This window comes from Colobus angolensis, unplaced genomic scaffold (genome assembly GCF_000951035.1).
Source record: "Colobus angolensis palliatus isolate OR3802 unplaced genomic scaffold, Cang.pa_1.0 Scaffold113, whole genome shotgun sequence".
In the NCBI taxonomy this organism is placed as follows: Eukaryota; Metazoa; Chordata; class Mammalia; order Primates; family Cercopithecidae; genus Colobus; species Colobus angolensis.
This window is the reverse complement of record NW_012112364.1, coordinates 50,714-66,192: the sequence shown is the minus strand read 5'-3', so window position 1 is coordinate 66,192 and position 15,479 is coordinate 50,714. Positions and strand designations below refer to the sequence as shown.

Sequence of the window (15,479 nt, the reverse complement as noted above, 5' to 3'; positions counted from 1 at the left end):
GCCCATGTTTCCTCAGAAATTGGGGGAGTGTGGAGCCAGGCAATTGTTTTTATACTTTGAGCTACTTACTTCCTTCCTGTACCCATTGAGGGACATAGGGAGTGCCATTTGTGTACCTTGGAGGTTTTTAAGATTTGCAGAGACCATCATATTTAAGGCTAAAAATTCTTAAATGCTATCAAAAAATAGCACATTAACTATTGTTAATAAATCTCAGTTTCAGATTGCTATAGAGCCTCATTCCCCCCAAAGTCTAAATTACCTAAGTTGTGAAACAATTAACTTTTTGGTTAAAACAAAAACAAAACCAAAAACGATGTCATCATATTATATGCATTGTAATTGGTTTCCTTGATTGGTAATGAACTGCTATGTACCAGACCCTGTGCTAGGCACTGAAGGGAATGAAAACATGAGCATACAGATTCCCAATTCACAATCCAGTCTGGGAGGGAGACAAACACAAATAACTCTAAAAGAGAATTCGGGGAAATAACTCTTCAGCAGATCCGATGAGGTAGAATGCTATTCCTGAGAGCAAGGATGAAGGCACTCAAAGTTTGACAATTCTGTGGAATTAAAAAAAAAAATCACTCAAGCTATAAATGCACTAAAAGCAAACAAGACTGAAGAGAGAATGAAGTCACCAGGCTGTCTCTGGGAATAGGGTGCGTGGCTTACCTGTGATATAAAAGCTTATGTTTCTTCCCACAGTCCCAACTTTATTGGAAGCTATGCAACTGTAGATTCCAGAAATTCTAGAGTCAGCCACAACCAAGGTGCCAGCCGTCTGCAAAAGAAAAGGAAACTTTAGCTAGCAATAGGACAAATAACTAATGGAACACCCCAAGCTACCTCTGAGGTTGAAATGATTCAGCTATTCCATTCATTCTGCAAAAAGAGTATTGCATAGGTAGTGGTTACCAGAAGGCTCGCCTCTTGCGGAGCCCCAAACAAGAATGGAAAAATAACAGGAAAGCAGGTCCTCAGGAGACCGGGGCCTATGACATCCGACTCATATGAGGGTTTCAGGCTTATGTATCTCGTGCTGCTGGCCTAACAATTACAGGCCTGAAGCTGAGATGTGGGACTGCACGTCCCACCCTACGAGGTGGTCAGTTCCACATCAATGAGAGGAACAGGTGAGGCTGAGGCCTTCCCTTTTGTTTGGGTGACCTGAGAGCATGGACGCCAGTTGTGACAGGAGCTTTCTCTGCTATTTGGTTCTATAACAAGAACGTTAAGTGAGCAAGTACAGAAGAGAATGTTTGGTTGAAACTTTATTTTTTCTTTAAGAAATGGGGTCTTGCTATGTTGCCCAGGCTGACCTTGAACTTCTGGGCTCAAGCAGTTTTCCCGCCTTTGTCTCCCAAGTAGCTGGGACAACAGGCACATGCCACTGCACCTGGCTTGAAATGTTTTTTTATATGCTCAAATAATGTGGCATGCAGCAATGGATGGTCCTGAAGGAGGCCGTGTGTGTGTGTGTGTGTGTGTGTGTGTGTGTGTGTGTGTGTGTGTGTGTGTGAAAAATTAAACTATGAATTAATCGGCCGGGCACAGTGGCTCACACCTGTAATCCCAGCACTTTGGGAGGCCAAGGCAGGCGGATCATGAGGTCAGGAGATCGAGACCATCCTGGCTAACACGGTGAAACCCCATCTCTACCGGAAACATAAAAAAAATTAGCCAGGCATGGTGGCAGGCGCCTATAGTCCCAGTTACTCAGGAGGCTGAGGCAGGAGAATGGCGTGAACCCGGGAGGCGGAGCTTGCAGTGAGCCAAGATTGCGCCACTGCATTCCAGCCTGGGCGACAGAGCGAGACTCCGTCTCAAAAAAAAAAAAAAAGTATGAATTAATACAATAATATTGTTCCACTAGACTTTAGTGCTGTTATTTGACAACTTAGTCCCTAAAGAAACATTAGCAGTCAAAATTGCATGAACTTGAAAGCACTTTTCAAACTGTGATGTCTAAAAAGTAATGAAACAAAATAATGAGACAAAATTTTAGACAACTTAAAGACTTGCAGTCTTCCAAAGAAAAAAAACTGGCAATATGAAACAAATCGTTAAACATTCTTAAATTTAACCCAAGGTTGCATTAAAAAGTAGTGTATAATCTACATGAAAAAAATGAGAAAGCTAGTTAGTTTCTCATACTTAAAATTACAGAAAGGAAAAGTTGGTTCAGTTACTTATAAATCTTTGCAGCCTGTCTCCTAGGACAAAAATAACTGGTTATGGGCTTTGAAATTGCAGAGGCTGTGCTAATGCTTCCAGACTAATGGAGTGTCCTAGCTGAAGTATAATGACCAAGTGACTTACAGGCTAAAGCAATGTAAGGCTGAAATGTGACAGCTGACTTTCCAAGGTGGTGAACATACTCTACAAGTGGTTTCGCTGTAGGAGAGAGTCCTAACATTTTCTGAGTTTCTAAGTAATGTGCTAGGCACTTTAGTTGTGTTCTCTTACTCCATCTAATAAATTAAGGTATTTCTGTCTTTAATCTACACATCAGGAAGACTTAAAAACATGTTCCTAATGTTTTTAGCCAGCAAATTCATTGGTCCAAATTCTCTACAATTTTCACTGTGATATGGTGAGTAGTACACAGTGCTTTCTCTTCTGTTTGATGGAAGGATCTGCTTAATTACACCTACCCATATATTCTGTGTATTATTGAAATTATTGATAATGAAAGTGTCTGCAATATGTGGCCGACAATTTAGCAGACATTTATTGAGTGATTATCAAGGCATTGCCCAGATGTTGTAAGGGAGACAGAGATGAATATGACACAATCCCTCCCCTTAACACTATCATTCTTTAAGGTGATAGAGAAGAATTTCCCTCCTTGAAGATCATACAAAAATTATTCTCTCTTTTGCAAGGAAAGCTCATATGAAGGTGAATAACCCATGAGAAAGAGTATGAAAGAGAGCTCAGGTGTCCCTTTTCTTATTTTGATGATGAATCTTTGTAAGAGGTGGGACATAAAAAATTCTGAATAGCCATTTCCTTGTAATTGTTGTTCCCACCAGTTTAGAGTCATAGAAGGAAATGGAAGTAGTTAGAAGAGAAGCTTGTAGGTGGCAACATGAGAAAACTGTTAGCTGGTGGAAGCTGGAAGACAGGAGAGATCGTCAGATATGACTCTGACTCCCTTATGTTGTCTCAGGAAGCTTAGATGCTTCAAAGCAGTTTGCACAAACTTCAGAAACAAGGAGCTCAGATGAAGCCTTCTTAAGCTGGGGTGACAGCTCCAGCAATGTTTTTCTTATGAAGTTAGTTCTCAAGTGTTTATCCTAATGAGCCTCAGGAGAAACTTACTTAGATTCTCAGATTAATTGTTGCTCAGTAAATAAGTGAAAAACCCATTTCTGTTGGCTTGAGAGTGTTTGAAATTATGGACAACATTTACCTGCCTCTATGAGTTGTGTTTGGGTTTTTATTTAAAAGATTTTGATTTCATTGAACTTAGAGCAACTGAGAACAAGAACTGGGTTTTGTGGCAAGGGAAAATCAATTCAGATGTATACATTTGCCACATTTAAGACCTGTGCAGGTAACCTGGGAATGGCCATGGCCATTTTACAAGTCTCCAACAAACAGTCAAATAGGTCTAAATTTATGTACAATCAGAGAATAAAATTGAGGTGCCCCAAAGTGAAATGAATCCAGGTCACAAGATGGAGACAGAAATGTATTTGAATTTTTCTCATTTTGTGTGAATGACATCTTCCAAAACAAGACACATTACTCGTAGTCAAGCCTGCCCCAGAAATCATGTCTACAAAGCTTCTATTAAAATAGAAGCAGAAAACAATGTTGATGGGAGTTTACATTATTTCTTTGTTTCTGCATACCTTTATATATCCCTTACAATGCACCAGGCAGCATGCAAGGCACTTTACAGGAATTGTCTCATTTAATCCTCCCTAAAACCCTGTGAGATGGGTATATCACCCTATTCCATAGGTAAGACAACTGAGGTTCCGAGAGATTAAATGATTCACCCAAAGATACAAAGGACCACAGACAGGCCTGGGCAGAATTTATGCTCAGGTGTGTCTGCCTCCAGTGCCTATGCTCTTAATCTCTATACCAAATTGCTTCTCGTCTTGAGACTCTTTAAATTGAATAACACAGATCGATTGGCAAAGTTCTGTCTACACCTTGGATCGAATTTTTCCTTGAGAATACTTCCTTTAATCAGCAGAGATGGGTAACATAAATTAAATACTACTATTATTTACAGAAATACTAGTTTGCTTCTTTGATGACATTTTACATAAGCGGCAAGCTGCTTTTCAACTGTTGTGTTGTTATGTGGTTTGAAAATATATTTGATAAGTACAATGGTTATCATTAAAGAAGAAAAGTTAAAAATAAGGTGAAACATATTCTATGATCAGTTTTACTAAAATTTATCTCATTTCTAGAGTACTTTTCTTTCAGAGGATATATTTTTAAATTATAAATTCAAACATTTTCTCGTTAAAAATAAAATTATTTGACAATTAAAGTTTAAACTTCATAGGGTCAGAGAAAGGAGCTCAAGTGTGAATTGTAGCTCAGTGTAGTCTGGCTGGACTAGAAGGCAGCTTCGCATGGGACAGTGAGTTTCAATATCTGAGTCTTCTGAATAAAGGAAAAAATCTGTTCCTCAGTGCTTATATCCAAATACTATGGTGTCAAGGGAAAAAAATGAAAATAGCATCACAACTGGGGCATGCAATATCAACTAAATACTTTCAAAGAGAAAGTAACCAAGAATTTGAGTTGCATGTTTGAAATTATAATCATTTATTCTATAAGGTATGCTAAAATAAATTCTTAAGGATATCTACTTGCATTAGTTCTATAATTAGTTTTCATTTTCCACAATTGAAAATAATTGAAAGAGGACTGAGGAAGAGAAAAAAGCAGAAGTGCTAAAATGAAATTAGGCTATTAGGCTGGATATGGCGGCTCAGGCCTGTAATCCCAGCACTTTGGAAGGCTGAGGCTAGCAGATCACCTGAGGTCGGGAGTTCAAGATCAGCCTGGTCAACATGGTGAAACCCTGTCTCTACTATAAATACAAAAATTAGCTGGGCCTGGTGTAGTCCCAGGTGTCTGTAGTCCCAGCTACTTGGGAGGCTGAGGCAGGAAAATCGCTTGAACATGGGAAGTGGGGGTTGCAGTGAGCCGAGATCATGCCAAAATAAATAAATAAATAAATAAATAAATAAGTAAGTAAGTAAATAAATAAATAAGTAAAATTAGAATATCAAAGTTTATATTAGTCTTAAAGGACTCATGCTTTCTACTCTTCATTTTTACTACATTTGCTTTTCAGGGTGCTTCCAGTTGCCTGGCCTGGCCCTCAAGGATTTTACATGTTAGAGATAGATCCTTCAAGCCCATTCTCTGGACTCTTTGGTATGACCCAGGAATGCTCATAAAACTATCAGCAAGTACTGTAAGTTTGGAGTTTTTCATGCTCCTTCCTTCCTTCCCCTTCACTAAGCATTAGTAATTTGTTACTACAATGTTGTTTGAACCTCACGGAATAGAATGGATGGGTTGATGTGTCATTCAACCTAATTCCAGCACTCGTTTTTTAAAAATCTATATATGGAACACTGATTTTAATCTCGGGATGTTTCTAATATAGCTTCCTTTCAAGTGTTTCATGGAGAAATAAAAGTAGATGTATAAAGGTCATGGAAGAATCTAAAATTAACACAGGGTGGCACATTTGAGCCAACTGATGGGAAAATAGAACGTGAGATTTAGAAAACATTGGGGTGTGTGTGGGAACTGAAACACAAGCTGTAATTCTGTGGTTGAGATTCTTGCTCCTGTCATGGATTTGTCTCATACAGGACACACTTCTCAAGGTACAGTCAGAAGGATTTCAGTGGAAACATTGCTAACACATTAAAATGGTAATGATTCTCCAACCTTACAGAATTAATGCTGTGATAGCATATTTCCTGTGTGTTTTTTCTAACACGGGGTTCTTTCTACTTCCTACTCCATATCTACAAACCTAACAGTTTGGCAACCCCATTTAGACAATACGAAAGTGCACATTTGCTGTTAGCAACTCCAGTTGATGACTCACTTTTCACAAATCTGGGCCAAAACTCGCCAATAAGGAAACTAAATTTTATTGTCCTCTATACCCTTCCTTGAGTTAAACAAAAAAATACAACAAAACAAAGAAAAAAAATCCAACAGGTGCTCCAGCGTGAGTGTGAGCGCTGCCCCACTGACCTGTGGAGTAGCATTGCTGGGCAGGCTACCATGTGACGGTGGATAAAGGGATCACCGCAGTCTAAGCTGGGACTTTAATTTACTTTCTAAAAATGTATACAAAACAAAAACAGTTTTAATTGTAAGGGAAAAAGCACCGCATATAATTCAGAAACAGCAAAACTTCCATTTTGTCACCATCATATGACAGATACATTTTTTTCAAACCCACAAAAGATACATTAGTAGATGCTAAAAGTAAAATTACTAAATTCTCCTAAATTCAAGATATGAACTCAATACTTTATTTAAAGTCTAATATATTACAACTGCTAATGGGATATGTACCATATATATATTATATATATATTTTATATATACATTTTAGATATATATAGAGAGAGACTTTAGTATGAGTATGAAAAGTTTTTTCAGTACAAACAATTGTTTAACAAAGTCTTCATTGTATATGATCACAATCAGTTGGGGGAATTGCCTAAGGGTACATATGACATTCACTTGAATAAAGTAGTACTTGTATAGGACTTTCTCATGTTATGTTATGTTATGCTATGTTATGTTATTTATTTACTTTTTGAGACACAGTCTCACTCTGTCACGCAGGCTGGAGTGCAGTGGCACAATCTCGGCTCACTGCAACCTCCACCTCCTGGGTTCAAGCGATTCTTGTGCCTCAGCCTTCTGAGTAGCTGGGATTACAGGCACCCACCACTATGCCTGGCTAATTTTTGTATTTCTAGTAGAGACGGGGTTTTGCCATATTGGCCAGGCTGGTCTTTAACTCCTGACCTCAGGTGATCCGCCCGCCTCGGCCTACCAAATTGTTGGGATTACAGGCATGAGCCACCGCACCTGGACTTCATTATGTTATTTCATTTCACCCTCATAACAGGAAACTAGCTATGGCAGGTATCATTAGTTCTGTTTTTTTGGAGGAAAGAACTCAGGCTGAGAGAGGTGAGCTGGTTTGCATGTGGTTATACAGAGAGGAAGTGTCATAGTTTGACTCCAGGGCTCCTGATGGCAGGTTGGGTAGCACAAGTGCAGAGGTCTATATTTAAAATATTCTGCATAACTATAAAATTACAAGACAATAAGTTTGTTTTAAACCTTCATGGAGAAAATCAGGAAAGTTCTTTCATCATGGGCATGTTTTGATACTCCACTTCCACTGATTTTTATAGGTTTTACATTATATATGGAGTCAAGTTGCTACTTCATGGTTTGGGTTAGCCAGAAACTTCACCTAGCTTTCTCATTTTTCATTTTATTTCCTATTGTATATTTTTGTGGATAGGATATCAAAATAGCACTAGAAGTTACCACTGAAATTAAGCTTATAAATTCTTGTGTTAATATCCAGCAGTTAACAGTACTTCCTCCTGATACGCTCAGGAAAGAGCAAAATGAATTGACATAACCAATGAATGGCATCTTGACATTTTTCTAGTACTTTGTGACAACTAATTTGCTGTCCACTGCTAATAAACTGAGGTAGTTTCCTTATTAAAAATATCTGAAGGCCGGATGTGGTGGCTCATGCCTGTAATCCCAGAACTTTGGGAGGCCAAGGCGGGCAGATCACAAGGTCAGGAGTTCTAGATTAGCCTGGCCAACATGGTGAAACCCTGTCTCCACTAGAAATACAAAACTTAGCCAGGCGTGATGGCGTGTGCCTGTAATCCCAGCTACTTGGGAGGCTGAGGCACAAGAATCGCTTGAACCCTGGGAGGCGGAGGTTGCCGTGAACTGAGATTGGGCCACTGCACTCCAGCCTGGGCAACAGAGTGAGACTCTGTCTCAAAAAAAAAAAAAACTTTCAAGTTTATATAACTTCTTCTAAGTATTTCATTAAACTGCTATCTTATTAATAGACACACATCACAGAATGTTTTAAAGTACTGCTTATTTCTGTGAGAGAAAAAGAGTTGTAAACCACCTACAGCTACTGCTGTAGTTATAAAAACTTCCTAAATGTTTAATAAGAGACTATTGGTGTTATCGTATAAGCTACTGCCACTCTGACTAATTTCTACATTGGCTTACTTGACTATAAGAGCATTAGGTTTTGGAAAGGAAAGACTTTGGTTTGAGTCTCTCATTTACACTTTTAAGCTGGCTTTGGGTTAATCATCTTATCATCTCTGTTTTCTTTATCTTTAAAATGGAGATAACCACGCTCATCTGCCAAAGAATGATGTTGACATTAGCATATGTCAAAAAGTTTCACTTAATGAAAATTATATATGTTATTTGTTGTTATTGTTAAATCATACATAAGGAACGATGCCATCTACTTTGTCATTTTCAAGTGCAAAGGGTACGGCTGAATAGATAACATAAGCATATCCACACTCAAGCAGGCAGTGGAAACTGTATTAACAGTCTCTACTCCAAATCAAGATATATATGTGTAAACAGACATGTCAGCAAGGGGATACTTGATATGTTTTTTCTTTTTTTAAAGAATCACAGCTGGGCACAGAGACTCATACCTGTAATCTCAGCACTTTGGGAGGTTGAGGCAGGTGGATCACCTGAGGTCAGGAGTTCAAGACCAACCTGGCCAACATGGTGAAACCCTGTCTCTACTAAAAATACAAAAATTAGCCAGGCGTGATGACAGGTGCCTGTAATCCTAGCTACTTGGGAGGCTGAAACAGGAGAATCACTTGAACCCAGGAGGCAGAGGTTGCAGTGAGCCGAGATCATGCCATTGGACTCCAGCCTCGGTGACAGAGTGAGACTCCATCTCAAAAAAAAAAAAAGAATCACTATCCCTATGCCAGACAATAGCAGATTTTTAAGGGTATTCTTTTCTAATTCAACAGGAAAAAGCCACTAGGTCTAAGAACCACTGAGACTTGCCTAGCTCACAGGCTTGTTAGCTATTGCCAAGGTTCAGTGGGGGTGAGGGGAGTATAAAATGAACAGTGCGCTGATGAGGTCAAGGAATCTTGATAGGTTGTGTGTTTGCGTATCCCCCCCAACTTAAGCTTTGCTCTTGCAAAGACAGAGGGAAATACATATTTCACAAAATAGAAACATTCAGTTTTAGCTCTAAGTCTTGTACTAGCTTTTGCTTACTGGGATCCCACTTTATGTACATCAGTGATTCCAATCCTCATCACATGCTGTAATCATCTGGGAAGCTTTTACAAGCCCTAGGCTGCACTCCGGAGACTTGGATGTAGTAATAATTGGTAGAGTATTCTACCACCACCAGTGTGGGCGAACCACCAGTGTGGGCCAGTTTGATGTTCAAGTGGACAGTGCCATCTCTACCATTAGGAATGAGTACTCATTGTGTTGGAACTGGCAGCTTGAGTAGTCTCTGTATGTATCTCCATAAAGACATAGCTCAGACATTGTCTTTCTTCTCTCTGAATTTTTGTTTGAACATTTGAATTACTCCTGGTTCCAATGAACCTAGAATTGGGAGCTGAGAGTGTATTTGTAGAAAAAACATCCCCGTGCTCATTTTTACAAACAATACCTTATTCTTTCCTTCTATTATTGCCATGCGCTGAGTGATGCTCTCAATTCTGTTTCCTATGTTGCTGTCAGGATCCAGGATAAAGGACTCTTCATTATTGGAACAAAAGTCATACCTATTAAAAAAAAAAAGTTATCACAATGTGGCTTTACAGCATGGTTCAGTCAATGCGGACAGGTGAAATGAAAACTTGGTGTAAGTCCTCAGATAACAAAGTCACAAATTTTATGTGTGAGTCTTCTTTTCCTTAGGTTTTTTCCTATATTCATCCTCAAAACTTAAAAATAGCAAATATATTTGGCTGATACTTGAAAAAAAACCCACACTAGTGTGTCACCATATATCCTTGTTCTAAATGTTAATATTAAGTAAAAATGCATAAATTTTAAAATTTAAGCGCTAGATTTTAGTTTTTAGTGGAAGTAACATTCAAACACGGGAAAAATGAAGTTATGTTAATGAATAAAAACATCCAGGAAATCATACCATTTTATATCTATAAAAAGCTGGCTTTTAATCGGAATATGCAGTTGGATGGCTAATTTTTTCCAGGGCTAATTAAGTGCATATGGACATAAACATCATGAAACAGTTATTAAATTCAGTCTATCTCTGCTCGAGTTTTGGGGAACTGTTCAAGCTCTCAGGCCTCAAGTGTTTAATTATAAAATAAAGGCGTTGATGTTATTTATCTTTGAGGTCCATGAATTCTCTCTCTCTGTTTTAAACATTTCACCATTTTGCATTCTGATTTTCTGGACTAGAATTTTTTTGAGCAGAAAATTTGCTGGTCTCTAATTTGTGCACGTCTTGGGCAGAGTTTTTAAACCAAGAGGAATTTTATTATATTATTATTATTATTAGAGAGAGAGTCTCACTCTGTCACCTAGTCAAGTGTGTAGTGGGGCAATCATAGGCCACTGCAGCTTCGAACCTCTGGGTTCAAGCAATCCTGCCGCGTCAGCCGGTACCTGGGATTATAGGCTAAATGAAATTTTCAAGCTTCATTTCCAGAAAAAAATGAGTGTTTCATCTTAAGTAGCCAAGAGCAGGAATGACTTATGTGAGAGGAAAATGGGAGGCGAAAGTCAGTGAGAAAAAGGGGAAGACAGAAGGGAATGTAATCAGAAAAACGTTCTGTTACAACTCCTCTCTGGTCCTTGGGCTGAGAAGGACCTCCCGAGTGTTAAACTACGGCATCTGCAGGGGTACTTGCCCTGTAACGTCCTCCTGCAGAGTACTCACCACCTTTTAAGTGCTGACTTAATGGTTCTGAGTCCCCGCTGGGCCGACAGCTGCAGGACAGGGGACAAATCAACATATTCACTCTGTCCCCATAGCAGGGCAGGGCCCGAGCATGCCGTCAGCACCCCGTAAACATTTGCACACATGCAGACAGGCACAAGGTACCGGCATGTTGTTTTTGCTAAGAGTTTCTACTTGTTTTAATTGTTTGTCATTATCAAACATACTGAGAAATAGAGACAATAGGGTGATATATCCCCATATGCCCATCACCCAGATTTCACAGTTGTCAAGATTTTGTCATATTGGCTTCATCTATCCCTTCTTTTTTTTCTTCTGTGTTTTATTTATTTATTTATTTTTAAACTTTCTAGCCTGGCCAAATGAAGGATTTCTGTATTTAAAACAAATCTCAGACATCTTGTCATTTTAGCCCTATGTACTTCAGTGGGTCTCTCTAAAAAATGAGCAAATTTTTCCAATATAACCACAATGCTACTTTTACACCTAAGAGAATTAGCAATAATTCCATGGTGGTGTTTGCACCTAAACCATGTATCAGATTTCCCCAAATGTTTTTAAAGATGTCTTTACAGTTAGATAACAAGATTTAAAATTTGAAAAGAATGAATAAAAGGTGACTGTTCCTCAAGGAATTTCTGCAGTTTTTACCCAGTATCATCCTTATAATAATCATCAGGTAAAATAAATGAACATTTTAATACTTATTGATAAGTAAACTGAGCCAAAGAGAAATTATATACTTTCTCCTTTATTAGAAACATTTTAATGACAAAGTTTAAAAGTCATTATATTAGAGTCACTTTGCCCTATTTTTTCTTTATCCATATTCTCCATTTTCTAGACTATAACATCCCCACCTTAATTTCGTGTTAGACTTGCTGTCTTTCAAACACTCATAGTACAGTACTTATATACATGAGTATATACAATGTGCACATATACACGTGTGTATACCTAGATTAGACATGCGCATATGTACTTGGGATTGTGACATCAAACAGCTAAAGTTCTCTTGCATCCGGAAGACAAGTTTTCAGATTTTATTCCTTTTCCCCCAAAGCAAGGAAAAAGATCAGGGAGGCCTGAGTCAAAGATCTTAATTTTATACTCCTGGGCTTTAGGAAATGCAAAGAAATATGTTAGAGTAAAGCAAGCCTGGGTGTTTCTCATGGGAAATACAGTCTGCTATCTGAGTTCACTTGGGGCTGTTGACCTCTGACACCCCACACCTCCCCCATCCCACACCCATGACTCTGAGGGCAGTTACTAAGGGCACAAGCCTTAGTATGGAAACCATAGGCCAGACTTATTGCCAGCTCTTCCACATAAAAAGGACAGATTCTGTGGCTATTTTCTAATTTAGGGGCTGTTATTTTTCCCTCTTTGTAATTGGGGCTATAAAAATAGAATGTCATTTAGAAGCCTTACTATATAACAGCACTTGAAAAGAGATTTAGGGGAGGGGAATGTGCCTAAGCCTTAAGAATACATCAAGCTCTTAAGGAAGTAGATTGTGCCATGTTTGAAGATGCAAAGATAATCACTGTGCTGGGAACTGTCTTGAGGGGGGAGGAAGCCGAACAACAAGAGGAAAGCAGCGTTCGCTCCTGATTTCGCACAGGAAGTCCACAGCACCTCCTGCCAAAGCGAGATAAGAAAGCTCCCATGCACTATTCTGGACAAGGCCACTGTTATCAGCCTCAGCTCGGCGCTGTCCTCTCTTTGCTCCAAGCTTCGGTCCCTTTCCTAATGAGCTATAGGACTCCTACCTCCATTTGCATACAGCATGCCAAGTACAATGGCAGGGAGGTATTTATAACCCCTGAAAGAAAAACAAAAAAAATTATGGGCTAAGATTGTACTCCATGTCATCTCTGCTGATTGCTCTGGACCTGAAACAACTTGGTTTCGGACTAGAGATTGATATAAATAAATTAAAAGAAAGCAGCCAATTATGTTTCCAACACATGCATGGAGCTAGGACCTCATGTGTGATATGTCAGCGTTCTACATTCCAAGTAGGAGCCATCTGTGGAACTCCCCATCTGGTCTAAGTTACTAGTCTTCTCTTGACACATTATGGGAAACCGCCACCCTCTACATATGCAGATGACACTACTGACCTACATGCTTTGGGCTGATTTTCTTGTAACGGTGATGAATTTGCCTTATTCCCACCACACTCAAAAACATTTGGCTTCTCTGTGACCAAAGACAGATGAAGGCAGTCTGGGGCCACAGAAAAAGGCAAAACCAACAGAGAGGTCAAACCTACAATCTTTCTTTCTTCCTTTTCTTTTCCTTTCTGTCACCCAGGCTGGAGCGTGGTGGAACAATCTTGGTTCATTGCAGCCTTGACCTCCTGGGCTCAACTGGTCCTCCAACCTCAGCCTTCTGAGTAGCTGGGACTACATGTGTGTGCCATCATGCCAGGATAATTTTTGTATTTTTAGTGGAGATGGGGTTTCACCATGTTGCCCAGGCTGATCTTGAACTCCTGGGCTCAAGCAATCTGCCTGCCTCAGCCTCCCGAGGTACTGGGATTACAGGTGTGAGCCAATGTGCCTGGTCAAACCTACAGTCTTGACAGTATGACTGCTGGCAGAATTTGTACTCAGTTCTGGCTCATTTCAGAACCTGTGCACTTGACCCCAACACCATATGTAACATGATATCCATATACTACCATCATATGACAAGAAATTATTATGCTTCAGTACTTCTTGGACATAGTAAGAAAATACATCTCAAATATTCACTATGCAAACACCATTACTACATTGAGGATTCCATGTCTTTATTTTTTTTTTTTTAGCTCCTTTTGCATAACATGGTCAGTCTCTTTCCAAAATTTGCTAAACATCTCTCATCTTACACAATCAAAATATGTTGAATGACCAGTGCATGCACAGTCTGCAATTACAGTTTATATTACAGTTTCTATGACAGCTCACTTTGTCACCCTGCAGTTCCTAAATTCAAGACAGGTTCCATTCACCTTTTCAAATCCAACACTCACGAAACGTAATGCACAATGCACACCCAAAGGTACCCCTTTGTTCACCTGTGCTTTTTCTTAATTGCTGGTTTTTAACAATTCTTATTTTTAGATTTTCTTCATTCCTCCTGCCTTCCTCTCCCCTCCCCCTACTTAAAGCTCAGAGCTAGTACTTTCTTTCCTTAGGAGGATAGACTGTCACATCTGGTGGAATCAGAAGGAAAAGCCTAGCTGGGTGAGCGTTAGCTGTGATAGTAAGTACTTGGCTTTTCTTTGAAGTGGTTCTCTTGTGAGAAAATGATCAGTTCTCTTGGAGAATTGGGTGGGATGGTTCAACACTTCATTTAGCCTTTCTAGAAACTGTCCATCTGTTTAGTGCCTGTTATGGTACCCAAGACTCCTGTAGCAATCCAGTATAAAATTCTCATTTCATAAATGATTTCCTGCCAGTTTAATGACCACATTGATTCTAGAAGGTCTGCTGTACAGCCTTAGTCTTAAGACACACAGATTTGTTTTGAAAAACGACCCTCGCCAGGCGCGGGGGCTCACGCCTGTCATCCCAGCTCTCAGGGAGGCAGAGGCGGGAGGATAGCTTGAGCCCAGGAGTTCGAGACCTGCCTGGGTAATATAGCAAGACCCCGTTCTCCACAAAAAGGAAAAAAAAAAAAAAAGACAAAAAACGATCCTCTTTCAATAAATGATATTAAGCTGGCGTTTCAAATCTCTGTTGTGCTCATATCTGATTCTTGGCTGCTTGAAGGGAAACAAGTTGTGAGCTGCTACTATGTGCTACTAAAGCCTGGGCTAGAAGCAATACACATTTTGCCTCAATTAGTTCTCACAGTCACCCTATGAAGCAGGTATTATGATCCTTATTTCGTAAATCCTTTTATCCATAAGGAAACTGAGACTCTGAAAAATCAAATGCTTTGCTCAAGTTCACAGGGAAAGGAGCAGAATGAGGATCAGAACCCACACTCTCCTCTTTTCACCATCCCAGAGCTCTGTCCATCACGTAGGGTGACTTCTGATCCCAAGAAACCTCCCCAAACCTTTCCCACCATGGGGGAAGTCCGGCTCAGAGTCACCTGTTACAGAGGAAAACTCAGGGGGGGCCTCTAAATTCAAACCAGCACAAAGTCAGACACTAGCAAAATTAAATTTTTGTTTTTAAGAGGGAGAAAGAAGATGTACCTGTCTATTGGTGGACAAAGACAGGGGAAAGGGGCAGAAGACTACTTTATAGTTACATTTTTGGCATAAATTCCAGTTTGCTTTGGTCATAAACATGCTTTGATGGTGAAATCATAGGAACTCTTTGCCTTCTACTGGCTGATACATTTTATCATTAAAAAAATCTGGCCAGGCATGGTGACTCACACCTGTAAAGCACTTTGGGAGGCTGAGGTGGGTGGATCACCTGAGATTGGGAGTTCGAGACCAGCC

At 39.6% G+C, this 15,479-nt stretch overlaps 1 protein-coding gene across 1 annotated transcript in view; it reads right to left on the bottom strand.

The window, feature by feature from the left end:
* LOC105524018 (vascular endothelial growth factor receptor 1) overlaps window positions 1-15,479 on the bottom strand; it is a gene marked incomplete at its 5' end in the record, with an annotated part of 163,356 nt that overhangs the window by 99,167 nt on the left and 48,710 nt on the right. The window contains 2 exons of the mRNA XM_011959103.1: window positions 682-790; window positions 9,764-9,878. Of these exons, the coding sequence (XP_011814493.1) occupies window positions 682-790; window positions 9,764-9,878 (224 nt within the window). The remainder of the gene's footprint in view (window positions 1-681; window positions 791-9,763; window positions 9,879-15,479) is intronic.